The following is a 20,330-nucleotide window of genomic DNA, read 5'->3' as shown; positions in this document are numbered from 1 at the left end:
ATATACACACACATATATATATATACTTTTAATTAGCTTAAAACATGATGACAGAGGCTGGGAGATGACGCAGTAAAGAGCTTGCTGGGTAAGCATGAGGAGCTGAATTTGAATCCCTAACACCAGTGTAAAAAGCAGGGCACAGTGGCACATGCCTATAATCCAAGGCCTGGGGAGGCAAAGACAGAAGGAGTGATGGAGCTTGTTGGCCAGTTAATCTGGTTGAATTAGTGAGCTTTACCCTATCTCAAAAATTAAGGTGAACAGCCATAGAGGAAGACATCTAATATCAACCTCTGGCCTCCAAATGTGTATGTACCTACCATTACTTACACACACACACACACACACACACACACACATACTAGTTGACACTACAAATAATTGCCTTAGCATATGCGAGATCTAGAGTTCAATCCCTAGCACATCACATACACCTTACACATACATATATATGTCATTTTAATAAAAGATCATGGAGAAAGGTAAGAGAATAAAGTGAGAAATTAAGCACTTTCACATAAATGTCCAAGGCTGGTGTGGTTCAAAGCCTACTCAAATGCCACTTTAACATGAGTGTTACCAAACATATACACAAAATTCAAAGCTTCCTTCTATTAGGGATCCACAATCCCCACAACTTTCTTATAGTCATTTTAGGCCTAGGAAACTAAAGTGTCAAACAGTTTTCTTCTCTTTCCCCAGAAAGGAGGAAATGTATCTTACTAAACGAAGAATAATGGAAACAAGCTAGATGCTTTATAAACCAGAGATTGAAGACATGATGAGTCCTACAGGTTCCCATTTCATGACAAAGGCCCCTTCAAACGAAGTCCCGTAAGAAGTCTGGCCTACCTGGTCTGCACAAGTCTCCATGTTGTTCTTTTTCACTGGCATAGACCTCCATGCACCAAGCATGGTATGCAAATGAGAAGAGGTCTTCTATTTTACCAGGCGGTCGGATCGCACTGTTCAATCTCTTCAGCCAATCTTGACACTGCTCAAAGGTTGGGAACTGACACCTTTGCAAAACAAAAACAAGTATGAACGCTACCAGGTGACAAGTGACAATGAAGTCTAAGAAAGCCACCATTTCAAGAGTACCTGTTCATAACAAAGGGTCAACTAAGAGAGAAGAAAGCATCAAAGACATTCACAAAGTCATTCACTACTACTTATAAAAATATATCCAACAAATTATAGCCAGCGGTACAAAATTTAAAAAAATTTAAAAGGGAGGGTGGACAAGTGGAAAATCTATTATTTTAATCTAATGAATCTCTTCTGAAAATGATTAATGGTGATTATCAAAATAAAGCATTAGTTTGTCTCTCTGACAAATCAAGTCTCATCCTACTTCTTCAGCTAGTTTTAGAGTTATCTCTCTCAAGAAGTATGTTCAGAAAAGTCCTTTTTCTTTTGTTATGATATGATAAGCCAACCTAAAAAACAGACCACAACACTATCTACAGCCAGTTGGGGGGTAGTTTCAAAATTTGTCTACTTAGCAATGAAGACAATCAGATCCAAATTAAGGCAGAGGACACTAAAACTTTCAGCTGCAACTACACAGACAATACAACAATTGTATTATCAACAGCAATTTTCAGTATATACAATTAAAGAGTTAAAATAATTAATGCAAACTGAGTTTTTGAGGACTCATGTAATTTGTATTTTTTTGTTGTTTGTTTTTTGGATTTTTTTTTTTTTTTTTTTAGACAGGGTTTCTCTGTATAGTTTTGATGTCTGTCCTGGATCTTGCTCTATAGACCAGGCTGGCCTCGAACTCACAGAGATCCACCTGGCCCTGCCTCCCGAGTGCTGGGATTAAAGGCGTGTGCCACCGGCCCGTTAATATTTTCTTTAACAAGGTCACTTACAGCCTTCCCTTGTCCCAACCAATGTAGCTCACCAACATGACAGCACAGTGTTTACTGGTACCCCAAAACAGATCAAAGGAATAAAGTAAAAATGTCAGAATGGAGCATATCAAGAGTTATTAAATTAAAAACATATTTCAGGCATCATTTTGCAACAATTAGAGTTAAAATTAGATTTAATAAAATCATGAATGAATGCTAAACTTAGAGAAATTTTGATGAGAGACAAGACAACTGTGTTTTCTCAAAGTACTTCCCATAGATTGTTTACTAGTTATAAGGGGAAAAAATGTAGAAATTCACTACTACAGAAATTAGGTAACACTCTGACTGGACTAATCAAAAGTCATCAATAGGGAACAAATGGATCAACTGTCTTCTGGATATAACACAATACCTTGAAAAGGAGTAAGTGTGTGAGTGAGTGAGTGAGTGCAAGAGTGTATGTGTGTGTGTGTGTGTGTGTGTGTGTGTATTCCAGTTGCAGACACATAACTTAAACTTAATCTTGAGGAATCTCTAGACAATCATAAAATGAGAAACAATCTCTTGAAACAGAAAACTCTATTATTCAAAATGCCACTGTCATAAAAGACAGAGAAAGGCTACAGAAAGATTCCAGGTTAAAGAGGATTACAGTCACAGCAGCCAAATGCATTATCTGACTCTGAAATGCTGAATGAGAAGGGTGAGGATGAATGCTGTAAAGGACATCACTGGAACAGGGAAAGCAGATTTGAAAAGGGTAATATCATTGTAAAACTGTGAAGCTGACAATGACGTACAGGTTATATGAGAAAATATTTTATTATTAGGAAAGCACACTTAAAGGGTTTAAGGTTCAAGAGCTAAGTGAAGCAACTTACTTTAATTTTTAAGAAAAGAATCTCTGCCTCTCTGTCACACACACACACACACACACACACACACACACACACACACACGAGCTCTGCAAATGATAAACTGGAGTAGAGTATTTACAGGGATAAATGGTACACAACTGTACTACTTTAATTTTTATACTTTTTATATATTTAAAATTACTTCCAAATAAGAAGTATCTATTTGTATAGCAATATACACTAAGAATAAAATAAAATAAAATGAAAAGAAATTCAGGTACTAACTACTCAAATTATTCTAACAAAGTGGACCTTCAAAAGACATTTTGCTAACAAACAATATAACAACTCTTTAAAGAATATTTTTGCCAATACCTCACAGCCTCACGAACACACCACCTACCTGATGACTTTGCAGTCTTTGCATGTCAAATGAAGCTGGAATATATCACGGCATTCAACACTTTCTATAAGCTGTAATGGAACCTATAATTAAAAAGGATAAAGTCCTCTTAGTCAAAAAGGCATTGACTTTGCAGGCACATTCAGCCCAACTGATTAACAGGGAAAGACGCAAACAGAGCCACAAGTTTAGCTGGACCAGTAGGGATTTACTAAAGAGTAGATTAGTTTCCCTTTCCCTAAATCAACAACCTCAAGTCAGCATGATGATCACTAAGAAGAGGTATGGATTCTGGAAGAGAAGAGGGTCCTGAGTGTCAAACGCAGTAATACAAACGTTGAAGAGCACTACACAGAAGCACTGCAGATGGCAGAGTAGATTTATTCCTCAGTTCTTAGCAAAGGAGGCTTCCGGAAAAAAGATGGAGGCCTAACAACCTGTAGGTTACCAAACAAAGATGACACACCAGTAGCAACTGGACAGGGTCTCTGTTTCATAGAATAGATCACAGATAATAAGAAATTATATAGTAGTCAAAGAACCAAAAATTGGCTAGAACCAACTTGCTCCCAAAAAACAGCTGAAGAGCCTTGTTTGCCAAGTAGGACTCAAGGTGTGAGTGAATTGGAATGGTCCCCCTCCCTGCCAAATAGGTCAGCAGATCCTAGTTAACAACAGTGGGCAGAGATGAAATACACCAGTGAGACACAAGAAATGCCTCTAAAGTGTGTAAATGACCCTCAGGCTGACACAATGACATCCATCCTGAAAATATCTGATTTAACCTTCAACTACAAATGCAATTTCCAAGCAACGTATGATAAAATAATTCTTTTCTTTTTTTTTTTTTTTTTAAGACAGGGTTTTATGCAGTCCAGGTTGGCCTTGAACTCCCTATCAATGAAGACAAACCTGAACTCTGTCTTGCCTCCCAAGTGCTAGGATTACAGGCCTATACTTCCATGGCTTGTTTATGTGGTGCTTCGTGTCCAGGACTCGATGTGAGCTAGGCAAGCACTCTACCAACTGAGTTACTACCAGCCCTGAGAACTCTTTTTGTTTGTTTTGTTTTTGTTTTTGTTTTTTGAGACAGGGTTTCTCTGTGTAGCTCTGGCTGTCCTGGAACTCACTCTGTAGACCAGGCTGCCTGCCTCTGCCTACTGAGTGCTGGGATTAATGGCATGCATCACCACCATCCAGACTGTGTACCCCCTTAAGACCCTGGGAAAAGAGTAGCTTACTTGTCCTTAACACTATCAAACCCAGTCAAAATATGGCTATAGGAACTGCAGATAGCACTCCAACAATTTGTTTAGGTTTGGTCACCGACCATGCTGCCTCCAAAGGGTGGACCCACATCAGCCCTGCTAGTTTCAGAGCTGGCTTACTACAAACTGACCTACAAGAAAGCTGCCAGAATCAGCAGAGAACCCTCAGAACAAGGCTACAGGGTCAAAAAGAAGTGTAGTACTATAAGGCTGAAACACAGAAACAGAAACTGGGGCACAAATTGAAAAACAGCAGAAAACCAAATAGTATTATGCAGATAAATGCCAGGGAGTTTTTTGGGGCAAAAGCCTTGTTTCTAAGTATATACTCTGTAAAAATTCCCTTACAATTGTAACAGAATTGGAGTTAAGAGGAATACTATGCATCCTCGTTTATATTCCAAGAAAAAAGAAACTTTTGGCTCTCTGCTTGTTTAAACACTTAACCCCAAGGTGCTGCATAAGAAATTACAGCTAAAAATTCTTTCAAGAGTCTGTAAATTTGGGGCAGGGGCAGGAGGGAGAGAATTATCAAGAGATAACATGGAGATCAAGAGGGAAAAGATTAGGGCAGGTGAAACTGCTTTCTGCCAAAGCCTGGCAACCTGAGTCCAAGCTACACACACAATAAAGAAATATATTTAAACACTGGGCAGTGGTGGTGCGCGCCTTTATTCTCAGCACTTGGGAGGCAGAGGCAGGCAGATCTCTGTGAGTTCGAGGCCAGCCTGGGCTACATAGAGAAATTCTGTCTCAAAAAAAACAAAAACAAAAACAAAACAAAACCTTGTCTTTTTTTTTTTTTTTTTTTTTTTTTTTTAAAGGAAGACAGATTAGAATATAACAGTGACTTATTCTCAGGCAGTCCTATAGGTTCCCTGTAAATGACTCTGTTTTTTAAATGTGTTCCTGCAAGCTACCTTTCCTCCATCGCTCAAAGCATGGTGAGGTCATCTGCCAGTCTGACAAGTGAGAAACCTGTAAAGCTTTTATTTTCATTTGCAAATATGTGTATGCATATGTATCTACATGGGGCATGTGTATGTGAATGTGGGTGCCCTCAGAGACCAGAGGTTTTGAATCATCTGGAGCTGGAGTAACAGGTGGTTTTGAGCCAAAGTAGGTACTGGGAGTTGACTTCAGGTCATGTACAAAGGCAAGTTCATGCTCTTAACTACTAAGCCATCTTTCTAGCCCCTTAATCTTTATTCTTTAGGAAGAAGAAGGAGGGGAAAAAAATGTTGGTTCTTGCAGCCAAATCAACTGAAGTCACAGATGTGTAGAAATGCAGATTTTTTTTTAAAGATTTATTTGTGTGTATGGGTGTTCTGCCTGCATATTGTATCTGTGTAACACACAGACACAGTGCCTTTAGAGGCCAGAAAGAGCATCCAATCCCCTGAAACTAGACTTACAGATGGCTGTGAGCCACTGTGTGGGTGCTGGGAGCCAAACTCAGGTTCTCTGCTAGTGCAACAAATGCTCTTAACTACTGATCTACCTCCTCAACTCCGCAAAACAGAAAAATTTAATACACAGATTGTCACATGCAAGAGTAGAGGCATTAAAAAGAAAAATAAAAGAATACAAGTGACACCTGGTTCTGTATCAATGGTGTCTCCACCCCTTTGCTTCTACTTTTTGTCCCAGGCTCCCCTCCACCTCCCCTTCTTCTTCTTCTTCTTCTTTTTTTTCTTTTAATCATGTATACAGTGTTCTGCCTACTGGTATATCTGCAAGCCAGAAGAGGGCACCAGATCTCATTACAGATGGTTGTGAGCCACCATGTGGTTGCTGGGAATTGAACTCAGGACCTCTGGAGGAGCAGCCAGTGCTCTTAACCTCTGAGCCATCTCTCCAGCCCCCTCTCCTTTCTTTTTAAATTTTTTTTTATTTTATGTGCATTGGTATTTTTGCTTGCATGTGTGTCTGTGTGAAGGTGTCGGAACTCCTGGAGTTGCAATTACAGACAGCTGTGAGCTGACATGTGGGTCCTGGGAATTGAAACCAGGTCCTCTGAAGAGCAGCCAGTGCTCTTAATTGCTGAGCCATCTCTCCAGCCCCTTCTCTCCTTTCTTTTAAGGCTTACACCACTGCTCTAGTTTTCCCAACTTCCCTCAAAACAAACTACTTACCTACCTACCTCACAGCTTGTTAACACTTCCCACATCCAGTACACAACCTTGTAAACAAGGAATGAAATAAACAGTCGAAGGCTCAGGGAGTGCTGCTGTACTATGAACACAGCTATGTCTGCTCTGTAGCCCAGGCTTCTTCCACCAAACCGTGTTTTGTCTGCCTTCCTCTTCAGACTGCCTTCTCTTCTGTGCTGAGCTCTATTACCGAGTTTTCTTTCACAAGTAAGTGGCCCTTTTGCACAGATTTTCAAGACAAGAAAAACAACTGAAACCAAGATTCCTTGGAGGCTAGGAAATCTAGAAGCATTTCCATCCTCCATTGCCCATGAATGTCTCCACAGCCACTCCTGTTTTTGCTTCTTTCTCTTCCATCTTCTATTTGTCAGGTTAATTCTCTCTCAATACTTTACAACTAAATTTATGCTCAAACAACAAATCAATACTCAGTGATGTTAATTAAACATTCAAAAGGCCAAAAGTTGAATCAGAGGCACCAAACTCCTAAGGTCATCAATTTAAGGAAGCAAAAAAGCAGGAGTTTAAAATGGTAACAGTACACAGGACTTTCATGTTCCCAGAGGCTCTGATGGCATCGTGCTCTATTATTTTATCACCCTCAGTTCACTCTGCATGTGTGTGTCCATGTGTGCATATTATATTATTAAGAATCAGAACTTTCGGGTTGGGGATTTAGCTCAGTGGTAGAGCGCATGCCTAGCAAGTGCAAGACCCTGAGTTCAATCCCCAGCTTAAAAAAAAAAAAAGAACCAGAACTTTCCAGGCATGGTGGCACATCCTTTAATCCCAGCACTCAGGAGGCAGAGGCAAGAGGATCTCTTTGAGTTTGAGCCCAGCCTGGTCTACAAATCAAGTTCCAGGTCAGCCAGAGATACACAGAGAAACCCTGTCTCTAACTCCCCCGCGCCCCCCCCCCAAAAGCAATCACGCTTTTCATAACCTCAGTGGGAGGACTAATTTTGTATACACACCTGAGGCAGAAATGGCATAACAAAGTGAAAATAATGCCAGCAAGCATCAAGCCTGGAATCTACAATAAGCAACAGAATATTTAAGGCACCAAAACTTTTAAAAACTGACCAGAAAAGGGGACTGTCAGAGATTAAAGAGCCACACTGACTACTGTTCATTTTGGATATAAACAAGTTTTAACCCTCCAGCTGTGCTTTCAGAGGCCCCTAATGGTAGAAACATAGGCCAAAAGGGATTAGGTATTAACAAAACTGACATCTAAAGCCTGGTATAGAGGTCAAGGCAGGAGGACTGCCAGAGTTCAAGGCCTGCCTGGGCTCCATATTTACCACTAGGTCCGCTATGGCTACACAAGAAGACCTTGTCTCTAAACAAACAAACAAACAAACAAACAACAAAATCGTCTTTCTGGTGTATGGTGAACAAAGGTGACTGCTAGACAAAGGAAGGGTTACCCAGCTGTTAGACTGTTACCTGAGGCCTAACAGACTGACCAAGAGACAAAGTTTTATAAATCATTTCTGCTTAGAACTCAGTCTACATTATTTATTATTCTGTGTATACACGCACACACATATGGACACACACAGGTACCACAGTAAGCATACAATGGTCAGAAGACAACTATAGGGAATTGGTTCTCTCCTTCCACCTTTCTGTGGGATCCAGAGAGTAAACTTGGGTCAGCAGGCTTGTCCAACAACTGCCTTTAGCTGCTGAGCTATCTCTTGCACCCTCAGTCTACATTTTTAAAACAATAATTATGGGCTGGGCGGTGGTGGCGCACGCCTTTAATCCCAGCACTCGGAAGGCGGAGGCAGGCGGATCTGTGAGTTTGAGGCCAGCCTGGTCTCCAAAGCGAGTTCCAGGAAAGGTGCAAAGCTACACAGAGAAACCCTGTCTCAAAAACCAAAAAAAAAACAATAATTATGTATTTGTGTGTGTGTGTGTGTGTGTGTTTGTGTGTGTGTGCGCGTTCGCGCGCGCATTTTGTCTACACACTAGAAGAGGCAATTGGATACCATTATAGACCGTTGTAAGCTGCCAAGTGGATCCTGGGAATTGAACTAAGGACCTCTGTGAAAGCAGCCAGTGTATTAACCCTTGAGCCATCTTACAGTATCTCAGTCTACATTTTTGAAGGTGATAATTCTATTGTTTATGTATAAACTATAGAGCTTCCTTTTCACCTCACAAAACATTCTCATAAGAGCACAACTAGAGCACTGGTAAAAGAGAATAGACTCATGCAGAAGAGACAGCTTTTGATGACTGCAAGGTAAATATCCAACACTCAAGACTAATTTGTTCTCAACAGTGAAGTAGCAGCCATCACCTAAGAGTCTCATGCCACCTACTGGGGATTCAGAAGCAGCAGACTTGAGATCAGTCTATTGAATTAGACAACAAAAACTGTTTTCAAACTTACATAAATCCCATTTGAACACTTAACTGTTTAATAAATTATCTAAGCATCAAAGAAATATAGTTTAGGAATAGAAGATTGCTCATACCAGGAATGCTACGAATGGATTATACCACAGAAGTACTTCACCCTAGGAATTGTAAGCTTGATGTTTACTGAGGGTATGTAGATTAAAGGAATAGTGCTTTTAGTATTCAAGCCTATAAACACTCAATATGCTGTGAAATTAAGAGAATATCTGATATTAAGTAGCTATTTAAAACTTAATGGCAAGTCATTTCTGAAGTACTAAATAATGCAAAGTGGGGCATGCCACAATAGAGATAGGGTTCTAATGCCTTAAATGTGAATGATTTAGATAAAATAACCTTTAACGGGGTTTCTTGATCTCCTGTGTTTTGCTGTAATATGTATCTGCTGAAGAAAGAGTAGAGAGATTCAGAGAGGGGAAAGGGAGAGAGGCAACTACTACCAATCCTCTGGTCTCCATCCAGGATCCCTTTTCCTGGAGTGACCTCAGACTTCAGGAACCCTAGTACTATGGTGTTTCTCAATAGGAAATGTTCACAGTCTCTACAATGTCAAGATAACTCTGTATAATCATTTTTCAGTGCAAACACAGTTCCTGGGGTTTTTTAAGTGACACGCAGGCTCTAAGTCTTAGAGGGTTAGAATGCTAGAGAAAATGTTCATCTGAGGAAAAGGATTATAAAGTAAAGTAGTCAGCTTCTTAAATATTAAAATCACATTATGGAAAAATATCACAATACAACTTACTCATATAGCTACTGTAAGAGATAAATCATGAACGACATAGTCCTATTCACAGAAACACACTGTTTTAACGTGAACTTAAAATTCAAAAGGGGAGAAATGATCTAATATCAATTTCAAATCCATACTAATTTCAATTCACTATGTTATTTACTGAGCTGCATGGCATCAGGAGACATACTGGATCCTGAAGACACAAAGACAGATCAACAAAGAGTTACAGCATGTCTAGTAAATGCTGTGAAAGTACGTGAACATACAGAAGCAAGCCACTGGGTGCAATTACTGCCAGGAAGGGAACAGGCTTGAGCAAAGCTTCACAGAGGAAGTTATTATCTGAACCAAGAAATGAAAAGAGAGTCCCCAGGCATGAGAGAAAGGAAAGTGTACAAAATATGAAGTCTGCTGGAGTGGTCCAGGGGAGCTAGTTTTACTAACAGAAAGAAGACAGAAAATCTGGAAGAGACAAGGACCATAACCTCACATCATGCTGCATAATTTGACTTTCATAGAATAAATAAAGAAAATAGCTTTAAGATGGTAGATGATGTGATTTTCCAAAAGACCATATTCCCAAACAAATCTAGTAAGCTGATAAATGGGATGATATGGGAAAACGCAATGGGATTAACCCTTATCATTCTCACAGGCAACTGAATTATAAGTTCACTGATTCCAACCACTTAAAGAATAAAAAATTAAGTTTAAGTTGAGTAGCAATTTTACTCACCACCCCAGGACATGGTAGGGAAGTTTCTATTGCTATTATTTTAGCACTTCCACTTTTGGCCCACTGGTCACGAATGTTCAAGTCCAAATGAACCGCTGTGCTGGTTAGTTTTGTCAACTTGACACAAGCTAGAGTCACCTGGGAAGAGGCCCCTCACTTGAGGAGTTCTCCCCACCAGACTGGCCTGTGGGCATGTCTGTGGGGCAGATTCTTGATTATGGTGGGCAGTACCACCCCTGGGTTCTGCTTCAGTTCCTACCTTCAGACTCTTGCCTTGAGGTCTTACCTTGACTTCCCTCAATGATAAACTGTAAGCTGTAAGATGAAATAAACCTTTTCTTCCCCAAGTTGCCCTTGGTCATGGTGCTTAACACTAGAACACTGTGAACATAGTATATTTTCTTTTTCCTTGATGACTCTGGTGTGTACTTTTAGCTAATGGATAGAATATAGACATAACCCAAATCTAGAAAGCAGGCAGAAGAATTCATGCCAAAATGGCTTACGAGCATAAATATTGGACTGAAGATGGCTCAGAGGTTAAGAGCACTGGCTGTTCTTCCAGAGGACCTGGATTCTATTCCCAGCACCCACATGGCAGCTCACAACTGTCTGTAACTCTAGTTCCAGAGGATCTGACACCCTCACACAGACATGAATGCAGGAAAAACACCAATGCACATAAAATAAAATTTTTTGAAAAGGACATAAATATATAACCACAATAAATAAATAAATAATGCCAATTAAAAATGACAGCCACTGATCTTTTCATAAATCAAAAACTGTAACTTGAGTAGTTAACGTCTAGAAAGGTAAATAAAATTAATGCAAGTAATAGCTTTCCAAGGGGCTGGAGAGATGGCTCAGCCTTTAGTTAAAGGCTAGGCTCACAACCAAGAATTCCTCAAATCACATCATCTAAATGTAGGCCCGAGCTCCTAAAGTCATCACAACACACTTCTCTGCACTGGCACTCAAATGCAAAAAGCCACAACACCAGCAAGTAAAGGGGAAATTGGTGAACCTGTGGGCCTTTCTAGGTTGGTTCAATGAAGACTACTGGACAGCAGTGCACTGAAGAATCAGTTCTACTTAGTGTACCCTCATAGCCCAAAAAGAGCAAATGCACTCATAACAACTTCAAGCTTCCCTTTCCTTTAGTAAGAGTTCATTATGCAAATAAACAATGTACTAACATGGCTCCTTATCCACGCAGTAGCCACTCGAGTAACTTTATTTGATATGGCAGTCTGCAGTGAACTCAAAGAACGTCTTGTCTGACATTAAGACTCAAGGAATGATCTCAACCGAAGCAGCGGGCAACTACTCAAGACTGAGAGAGGTAGGGAAAAGGCCTATAGTCTTTGTACCTTTATAAAGCTTAACAATACAGTGGCAGAACCTGGTACAAGCTATTTAGTATTAACTAACAATGGATACCTCAGCAGCATAAGAATACCATATTAACAGAATAGTTCTTAAGCAGGAAATTAACTGAGAGACAAGCACAGCAGACAATGCTTTCACACACCCAAGCCTGTATAACTCTTATCTCTTCTTTTTCTTATTTACCTTCCAGGGAAAATGATTGGTAATCACTTACATTCACAAGAGACTCCTTAAACTTGATGTGAAGTCTGTAATTAGAAAGGGCAATGATGGCATCCTCAGCACGGCCCACATACTCTGTGCTCTCTCCATGAAGTTCAAGAAAAGGAACCTGAAAGACAGAAGAAAACTTTCAGAGTTTCAGAGCAGAAAAGCCAAGTCTTCAAAAACAAGCCAGGTGAATAAACAGTCAATGGACAATAGACTCTCTGCCATAAAAGTTTAAAGCAAGAATCTGAAAGATGGCTTATTCTCACCTAATTTCAATATACTTATCCAAATTAGGGACTTCTATGATGACATAAATGATCATCTCAAACAATGGACTTTTAGCTTGTAAAAAGGAACAATGTTTTCCAGATTGCATTTCTATACGTACAGTTAAGGGAATGCATCTATTACACATTACATCAATCTACTAGCTTTGCTTCATCATCACTGCAATGCTAAACACATATTACACAGTCAAAAATGGCCTGTAATTACCTGAAGATTCTCATCCTCCCGAATCAGCTGCTTCCTGGGAAAAATCTGATTGGCTTGGATGCACTCCAGGCTATGCCGCATCTCTTCATCCTGGAAATCCCCAATGTTTAAATAATTTTCAAACTTCAACTTATCATCTATATTTAATTTTTTTCTAGTATGTTTACTTACATATTCACAAGATTAGGTATTGTGTGGTTTGGATAAGGATTCCCCAAAGGCCCACATGTTCAAGGTTTTGATGCTAGCACACAGCACTGTTAGCAGGGAGTTAGAAACTCTGAGAGGCAATACAAGGAAGAGGACAATAGAGGGACCTAAACCCTTCTCTGTTTTCTGGGCTCCATTAGGTGAGTGGGCATTCCATCACATGTTCCTACCTTGATATTATACCAGGGCCAACTGAACAAGACTGTCAGCCAAAATAATTCTTTTCTCCTCCTTTTTAGTTGACTTCTCTCAGGCTTTTGTGATAGGAACAGAAGTCTGATTATTATAGTATCCCTAATCTGAGGACACACTGATGCATAAAGTATCAGGCATTACCATCTGTGGGCACCAAGAGGCTGTGGTGCCTTTTGAAAGAAACCAAGAAGCAGTAATTGCTCTTTATGTTATAATCTTACATTTTTATTTTTGAGAAATACATACTTAATTACTTAAGAATAAAAAATGATGGTTGGAATTCACTTCAACATAATTAAGGGGTATAAGAAAGAAGTGAATGAGGAATAAATGAAACAGGAGATCTATGAATTGATAATTCATGAAACTGTTAAGTGGTGAATAGAAGTCTGCTACACCATATATCCTTTGTACAGTATCTGCACAACAAAAAGCTTCAAAAAGGTGTGCTTTAGGACTGGAGAGATGGATCAGAGGTTAAGAGCACTGGTTGCTCTTCCAGAGGACCTGAGTTCAATTCCCAGCAACTACATGGTGGCTCACAACCATCTGTAATGAGAGCTGGTGCTCTCTTCTGGTGTACACGCAGGCAGAACACTGTATACATAATAAATAAATAAATCTTTTTTAAGTGTGCTTTAAAAAGAAAACGAAGAAACAAAAAACTAAGAACCAAATTTCCAAAATTTAAAATGGTGTAAACCACTTTCCAAGTTCATTCTGCCTTCTTCTACCAAGCAGGTTTCTTCTAGTTAAGGCAACTTCAAAGTAGGAAGTCACCCACTCTCAAAATCAGCTCCTTTACACTCTAGGTGTTACAGTACAGAGAGGCCCAAGAGAAACATAGTCTATGAGAAAGCCTGGCTCTAGGTTATGATGAACTCTGCTCACAGTCAGTATCCCCTCCATTCCCACTTTACTGGGGATCAAATCGGGGCCTCAAGCATGGTAACCAAGTACTACACAGAAAATTTTTTGGTTTTCTGTTCTCTACAGACAGGGTCTCACACTGTAGCTTAGGCTGGCCTGGAAACTCTGTATATATCCCTTGAATTTGCAGCTGTGTGTAGTTCCTTCTCCTTACATAGACTGGAGAGTCCTATTGGGAACAAGTAACAATCCTGGAAACATCTGCCTAATCACCGATCTCTCAAAAGACACACAAGTCTCATTTAAAATCCTTTGAAAACCAAAGATATCTAGGAGGAAGAGATGATGAAGTTGTAAGGAAGGTATTGGAGAGGTTCAGATGGAATTGGGGGGGCGGGGGCAAAGTGTGGTTGAATATCATCAAAACAGTGTACGTATATGAAATTGTCAAAAAATAAATGAAAAATAATCTTTAAAAAAAAAACAAAAATTCAGGGTTCCAGAATTTTCTATAAAAAACTAGATTAAGGACAAAAATTTAATGATAAAGCAATACTATTTATAGTAAAGTGAATCGATGACTCAACAATTTCAAAGAATTACATAGCTAACAAAACGATTATCAGTATTCCAACAAACGAATGAGAAAATGTTTAAATAATAATAGCAAGATTGAACCTTGTGTTATAAGACTAATTACTTTTTTTTTGGTTTTTCGAGACAGGGTTTCTCTGTGTAGCTTTGCGCCTTTCCTAGAACTCACTTGGTAGCCTAGTCTGGCCTCGAACTCACAGAGATCCACCTGGCTCTGCCTCCCCAGTGCTGGGATTAAAGGCGTGCACCACCACCGCCCAGCATAATTACTTATATATACACTTGTACATACATGTGAATGAATGACATGGACCATCAGAAAACAATGCACACAGCCATGAATTCTCATGGTAAAATTCTAAATTCTTTTTTTTTCTTTCTCTCTCTCTCTCTCTTTTTTTTTTTTTTTGGAGCTGAGGATCGAACCCAGGGCCTTGCACTTGCTAGGCAAGCACTCTACCACTGAGCTAAATCCCCAACCAGCTAAAATTCTAAATTCTAAATGATAACTTTTTAAAATTTTTGCTAGAATGATCCTGGAGTAGTCTGAATGAGAATGATCCCTATTGGCTCATATATTTGAATGCTTGGTTCCTAGTTGGTGGAACTGTTTGGGAAGGATTTGGATGTGTGGCCTTGTTGGAGGAGGTGTGTCACTGGGGGTGGGCTGATAACTTTTTTTTAAATTTGCTAGAATGATCCTGGGGTAGTCTGAATGGGAATGTCCCCCATTGGCTCATGTATTTGAATGCTTGGTTCCCAGTTCGTGGAACTGTTTGGGAAGGATTAGAAGGTGTGGTCTAGTTGGAGGAGCTGTGTCACTAGGGGTGGGCTTTGAGGTTCCAAAAGCTCTCAGCTACCATTTCAGCACCATGCCTGCCATCTGCCACTATGCTCCCTACCATGAGAGTCATGGACTAAACCTCTAAAACTGTTAGCAAACTCCCAATTAAATGCTTTCTTTTTTAAGTTGCCTTGGTCATTGTGGTTGTTTGAAAGAAAATGGCCCCCAAAGGGAATGACACTATTAGGAGGTGTGGCCTTGTTGGAAGAAGTGTGTCATTGGGGGGATGGGCTTTTGATCTCTTTTGCTCAAGCTTCCCTCATTGTGGCAGTCAGTTGACTTCCTGTTGCCTGCAAGACATAGCACTCTCAGCTCCAGCACCATGTCTGCCTGTACACCACCAAACTGCCCATCATGATGATAATGGACTGAATCTCTGAAACTGTAAGCAAGCCACCCCAATTAAATGTTTTCCTTATAAGAGTTGTTGTGGGCCAGGCAGTGGTGGCATACACCTTTAATCTCAGCATTCAGGAAGCAGAGCCAAGTGGATAACTGTGAGTTTGAAGGCAGCCTCATCTACAGAGTGAGATCCAGGACAGGCACCAAAAGTTCATGGCAAAATCTTGTATCGAAACACCCCCCCTGCCCCCCAAAAAAGAGTTGTTGTGGTCATGTTGTCTCTGCAGAGCAATGAAAATTCTAACAATGACAGCCATGCTGTTTCTTCACAGCAACAGAACAGTTACTAAGACAGATCTTTTATGATGTATAGTCACACTGCTCCATAACTACTGGGATCCCCAGATGACCGTACTAGACACCACAGAGACCTCAGCAGTACCAGGAAAAGGACTGTACAGCTGGCTACCTGGTACACAGTGAAGGACAAGCACTCAGTGTAGAGCAGAGCTGCTTTGGTGCCTAATTGCTGTTCACTGGCACTGGCATGCATACCATGTCAATATTAGCTCATTGAAAACTGTGGAAAACAAAAACTGCATACTTCAAATAAAAAACAGTAAAACATCATCATGCTTTGAGTACAAAATTAAATCAGAAAACTGTGATTCCCACAAATTAAGAGAACGCTGGTCCACCTTTAAAAAGGAAGAAATTACCTTCCTCTTCCTTTTAATGTGACATTACAACATAACTAAGTGGGCAGGGGTGGTTGTTGCTGTTTTGTTTTTAATTGTGAAAAGCATTTTCCACACGTCCCTAATGAAGCTTGAAATTAACATGCTATTTTCAATCCCCTCTTTGTGCACCAGCACAAAACATTTTGGGTCTAGGAACTACCACGAGATTAACAACAAAAACAAACAAATCAGACAGTGTTATATTAAATGGCCCACACGCCACTCAAATGCCCATTGTGTTCTTCAAGGAAAGGTATGGGCTAGGTGTGCATAGCTGCCCATCTGCTATGCAGCCAAAAGAATCTTAAAGGCACAATAGGAAAGGCAGGGAATTGTTGCCATCCAGAAAACAAATTCATATAAAATGTGTACTATGTGTGATAGTGTATGTTCATTAGCTCAATTTAACCATTCTGTAATATATGCTTATTTTGCAACACATTTTACCACGTTTCACAATTCTATAAGTAAAATAAAGGAAACTGTGTGAGTGGTCATCTCACAGCTCTCTTCACGCGCCAAGCAAACACATACAAATCATTTCCACATGTCTTGCTTCCTAACATTATTTTCAGGAGCGGAAGAAGTGAACCTGGGGCCTCCCACATGCAACAGCATGTCGTTTAGCACTGAGCTCTACCTCCAAGCCAGCTAGTAAAGGAAGAAACAAGAATCCTAGAGTCTCTGACTGACTTAAGACGTGCTACATATCTAGCTCTCAGGACTCTGCTACCATAAATGTAGCTCCTCTGTCCACACTAGATTGGTAGTGAGGAAGTGACAAACAGATAGAGATAATTAGGAAATGGGGGGAAATGAAATTATTTCTTACAAAACAAACAGATGTATTAGTGTTCGCATTTCATCAAAACAAAAGTCCAACTCTAATTCCTTATCTCTGTGCTTACCATGACCAGGCCAGGGCAGGAGAGACCCCGTCCTTCTCCAGTCTCTAACAACACTCTTCTTTCTCTTCAGCTTGAGACCTTTTATTTTAGGAAGACAAAAAGAGAGGCAAAATTGGCAATAGTTTTACCCCTAATTGGCCATACCCTAATTAAAAAGACTGCATATACAGACCTGATCAACATTAGTTCTAAACTGAATAATACCTTTGTGAAAATACTCCTAACTTTAACTAGTTCTATAAGAAAAGTGGCAAACACTGACAATCTTGTGTTGAGAGTAATTTTCAAATGTTCTAAATCTTGCAAGAAAGATACAAAAAAGCAATAATTAAAAATCAACCTGCAAACACAATATTCTACTGATGTTTCAGGATGTTTGTATGGCTTCTCTTACTGAAAATGGATCTCCTCATCTATGGAAACAAATTGACAACAATATGAATCAGTTGCCTTATTATCCTGATAGTCTGTGCTTACCTGATATTTTGAACTACTATAATCCTTTCACCTGAACATCCAACTAAAAATGCAAAGGTGGGCTACTGACAGTGCTCACACCTTCCCTAAAAGCTCCTTTCTCTGAATAGTTTACCCCATTGTTTTTTATTTGCTGAAGTTTAATTTAAAAAAAAAAAAAAAAAGATGGTATTTGGGGAGTCTGAACTTCAATACTCAGCCTAAGAGCTGTTGGAGCAGCATTAAAGAGAACGGCAAAGGAATGACAGGGCCAAGGCTGTGCTGTGCTGTGTGCCTCTGCTGCTGTGAGAAGAGGCTTACTTTAACAGAGTGCTCTGGCAGGGGCTGGGGACTAGGTGCAGCTGGAGACAAGGGGCAAAAGAAGCCACTGAGAGCTGCTGAAAGTGACAATCCGACAACACACACCAGACTTACGTAGTGTTGACAGATTCCCCAGAGTCTCTAAAGTGACTAGGCGTGCGTACACACGTACACACACACACACACACACACACACACACACACACACACCGAGCTGATCCATGAAATGTAAGAGAACGGTACCACACTTTCTGCCTCAGCAACTAGAAGAAAGGACTTTCCTGATGATGCAGGATACCCGTAAGAAAAGTGGACTCCTCACCCCATAAGTGATGGAGAGAAAGAACACAGAGAAACCAAGTTTGTTTCAGATGACTATTACTTATCCAGCTGAAAGTGACAGCATCATCCACATATTTAAACTACTGTACTATTTTTGTTGTTGTCTTATGTAGTTGTGAAATGAACCCAGGGCATGGTCACATAATAGGCAAGTCTCCCACCACTGAGCTGTATACTTATAACTCAAACTGTTCTATCTTAACTAACACAGACATAAATTTGATGTATGTTCAAATTATTTAACAACTAAAGACATAACTCCAGTGCCAAGACATTAATGTCAAAAATACAGGTAAGAGAAGCTGGGGAGATGGCTCAGTCATTAAGTGCTCAACTTAAAGAGTAAGGACCTGAGTGTGAGCCCCAACACTCATGTAAACAGCTGGGCACAGTGGCACACACTTGTAATCAAACCACTCCCTGGGGCTCACTGACTTGCCAATCTAGCCTAGTTGGTGAACTTCAGGCTAATAAGAAATAGCAAGAGACCCTGCCTCTGGGATAGGCGGATCTCTAAGTTCAAGGTCAGCCTGTCTACAGAGGAAGTTCCAGGACAAACAGGGTCACACAGAGAAACTCTGTCACAAGAAGAGAAAAGAGAGGAGAGACAGAGACAGAAAGACAGAGACTGAGACCCTGTCTCCAAGGAAGTAGACGCATTTCTGAAGATGCTACCTAAGGTTTTCACACAAGTACACCTGCACACAAACATGAACAGACACATTTTAAAGTATGTACACGTGTATAGAATGCAGGTAGACTATGAAATCCTCAGAAGTGCATCTCTGTGAAAACAGTTTGGCTGCTCCTGATAAGGCTATACAGTCAGATTTCCCATCAATTTCACTGCTGGGTACATACCCAACTGAACTGAAAGCATATGTCTACACAAAACTTGTACACTGGGGTCTGGAGAGATAGCTCAGTGGTTAAGAACACTGCTTGTTCTTTCAGAGGTCCTGAGTTCAATTCCCAGCAACTACATGGTGGCTCACAACCATCCGTAATGAGATCTGTTGCCCTCTTCTGGCCTTCAGGCATACATGCAGACAGAACACTGTATACATAATAAATAAATAAATATAAAAAAAAAAAAACTTGTACACTAAGAAGCTGGGCTCAGTGCTGCATAACTGTAGTCCCAGATACTCTGGGAGCTAGAGTATCACTTGAGCCCAGGAGATGGAGACTAACACAACAAGAACCCACCTCAAAAACAAAAAGAAAAATATAAAATGAAGAAAATTAAAAATCAGGCCGAAGTGTGGTAGCATATGCCATTAACGCCAGCACTTGGGATGGAGGGGCAGGCAGATCTCTGAGTTAGAGGCCAGTCTGGTCTACAGAACAAGTTCCAGGACAGCCAGGGGAAAGACCCTTTTGGGAGGGAAGGAAGGAGGGAGGGAGGAGGGAGAGAGGAGGGAGGGAGGGGGGAGGGAGGGAGGGAGGGAGGGAGGGAGGGAGGGATTTTAAGACTTATAAAACATTCATGCAGGCTGGAGAGATGGCTCAGCGGTTAAGAGCACTGGCTGTTCTTACAGAGGTCCTGAGTTCAATTCCCAGCAACCATGGTAGCTCATAGCCATCTGTAATGAAATCTGGTGCCCTCTTCTGACCTGCAGGGATGCATGCAGGAAGAACACTGTATACATAATAAGTAAATAAATCTTAAAAAATAAAATAAAATAGAAACAATGTAACAAAAAATGACTAGAGAGTTGGCTCAGTGATTAAGAACATGTATTACTCTTCCAGAGGACCCGAGTTCTACTCCCAGCATCATATCAGGCAGCTGGGAACTTTCTGTTGTTCCTCCTCCAGGAGATATGCTACCCTTCTCCTCCAAGGGCACCCATACACATGTATCATACGTTCACACACACATAAAAAGGCACATGATAAAAAAAAAAATTAGGAAGTAGCAAGAGAGATGAGTCAGGGATTAAGAGCACTGGCT

At 40.3% G+C, this 20,330-nt stretch overlaps 1 protein-coding gene across 6 annotated transcripts in view; it reads right to left on the bottom strand.

Annotated features, from left to right (window-relative positions):
* The window catches only part of Mtmr3 (myotubularin related protein 3), a 125,149-nt gene that overhangs the window by 40,426 nt on the left and 64,393 nt on the right, over positions 1-20,330 (bottom strand). For 5 of the 6 annotated variants that reach the window (XM_036200582.1, XM_036200581.1, XM_036200584.1 and 2 more), the window contains 5 exons: positions 17,255-17,332; positions 12,552-12,641; positions 12,061-12,177; positions 3,129-3,211; positions 856-1,022 (listed from right to left, as the gene is read on the bottom strand). In XM_036200582.1, coding sequence (XP_036056475.1) covers positions 856-1,022; positions 3,129-3,211; positions 12,061-12,177; positions 12,552-12,641; positions 17,255-17,257 — 460 coding nt within the window. In that variant the 5' untranslated portion in view covers positions 17,258-17,332. The remainder of the gene's footprint in view (positions 1-855; positions 1,023-3,128; positions 3,212-12,060; positions 12,178-12,551; positions 12,642-17,254; positions 17,333-20,330) is intronic. The other variant, XM_036200583.1, reaches the window with a different exon arrangement.

Source organism: Onychomys torridus, chromosome 10 (assembly GCF_903995425.1).
Source record: "Onychomys torridus chromosome 10, mOncTor1.1, whole genome shotgun sequence".
Taxonomy (NCBI): domain Eukaryota; kingdom Metazoa; phylum Chordata; class Mammalia; order Rodentia; family Cricetidae; genus Onychomys; species Onychomys torridus.
The sequence above is the reverse complement of the archived record's forward strand: the minus strand, read 5'-3'. Positions and strand labels throughout refer to the sequence as shown.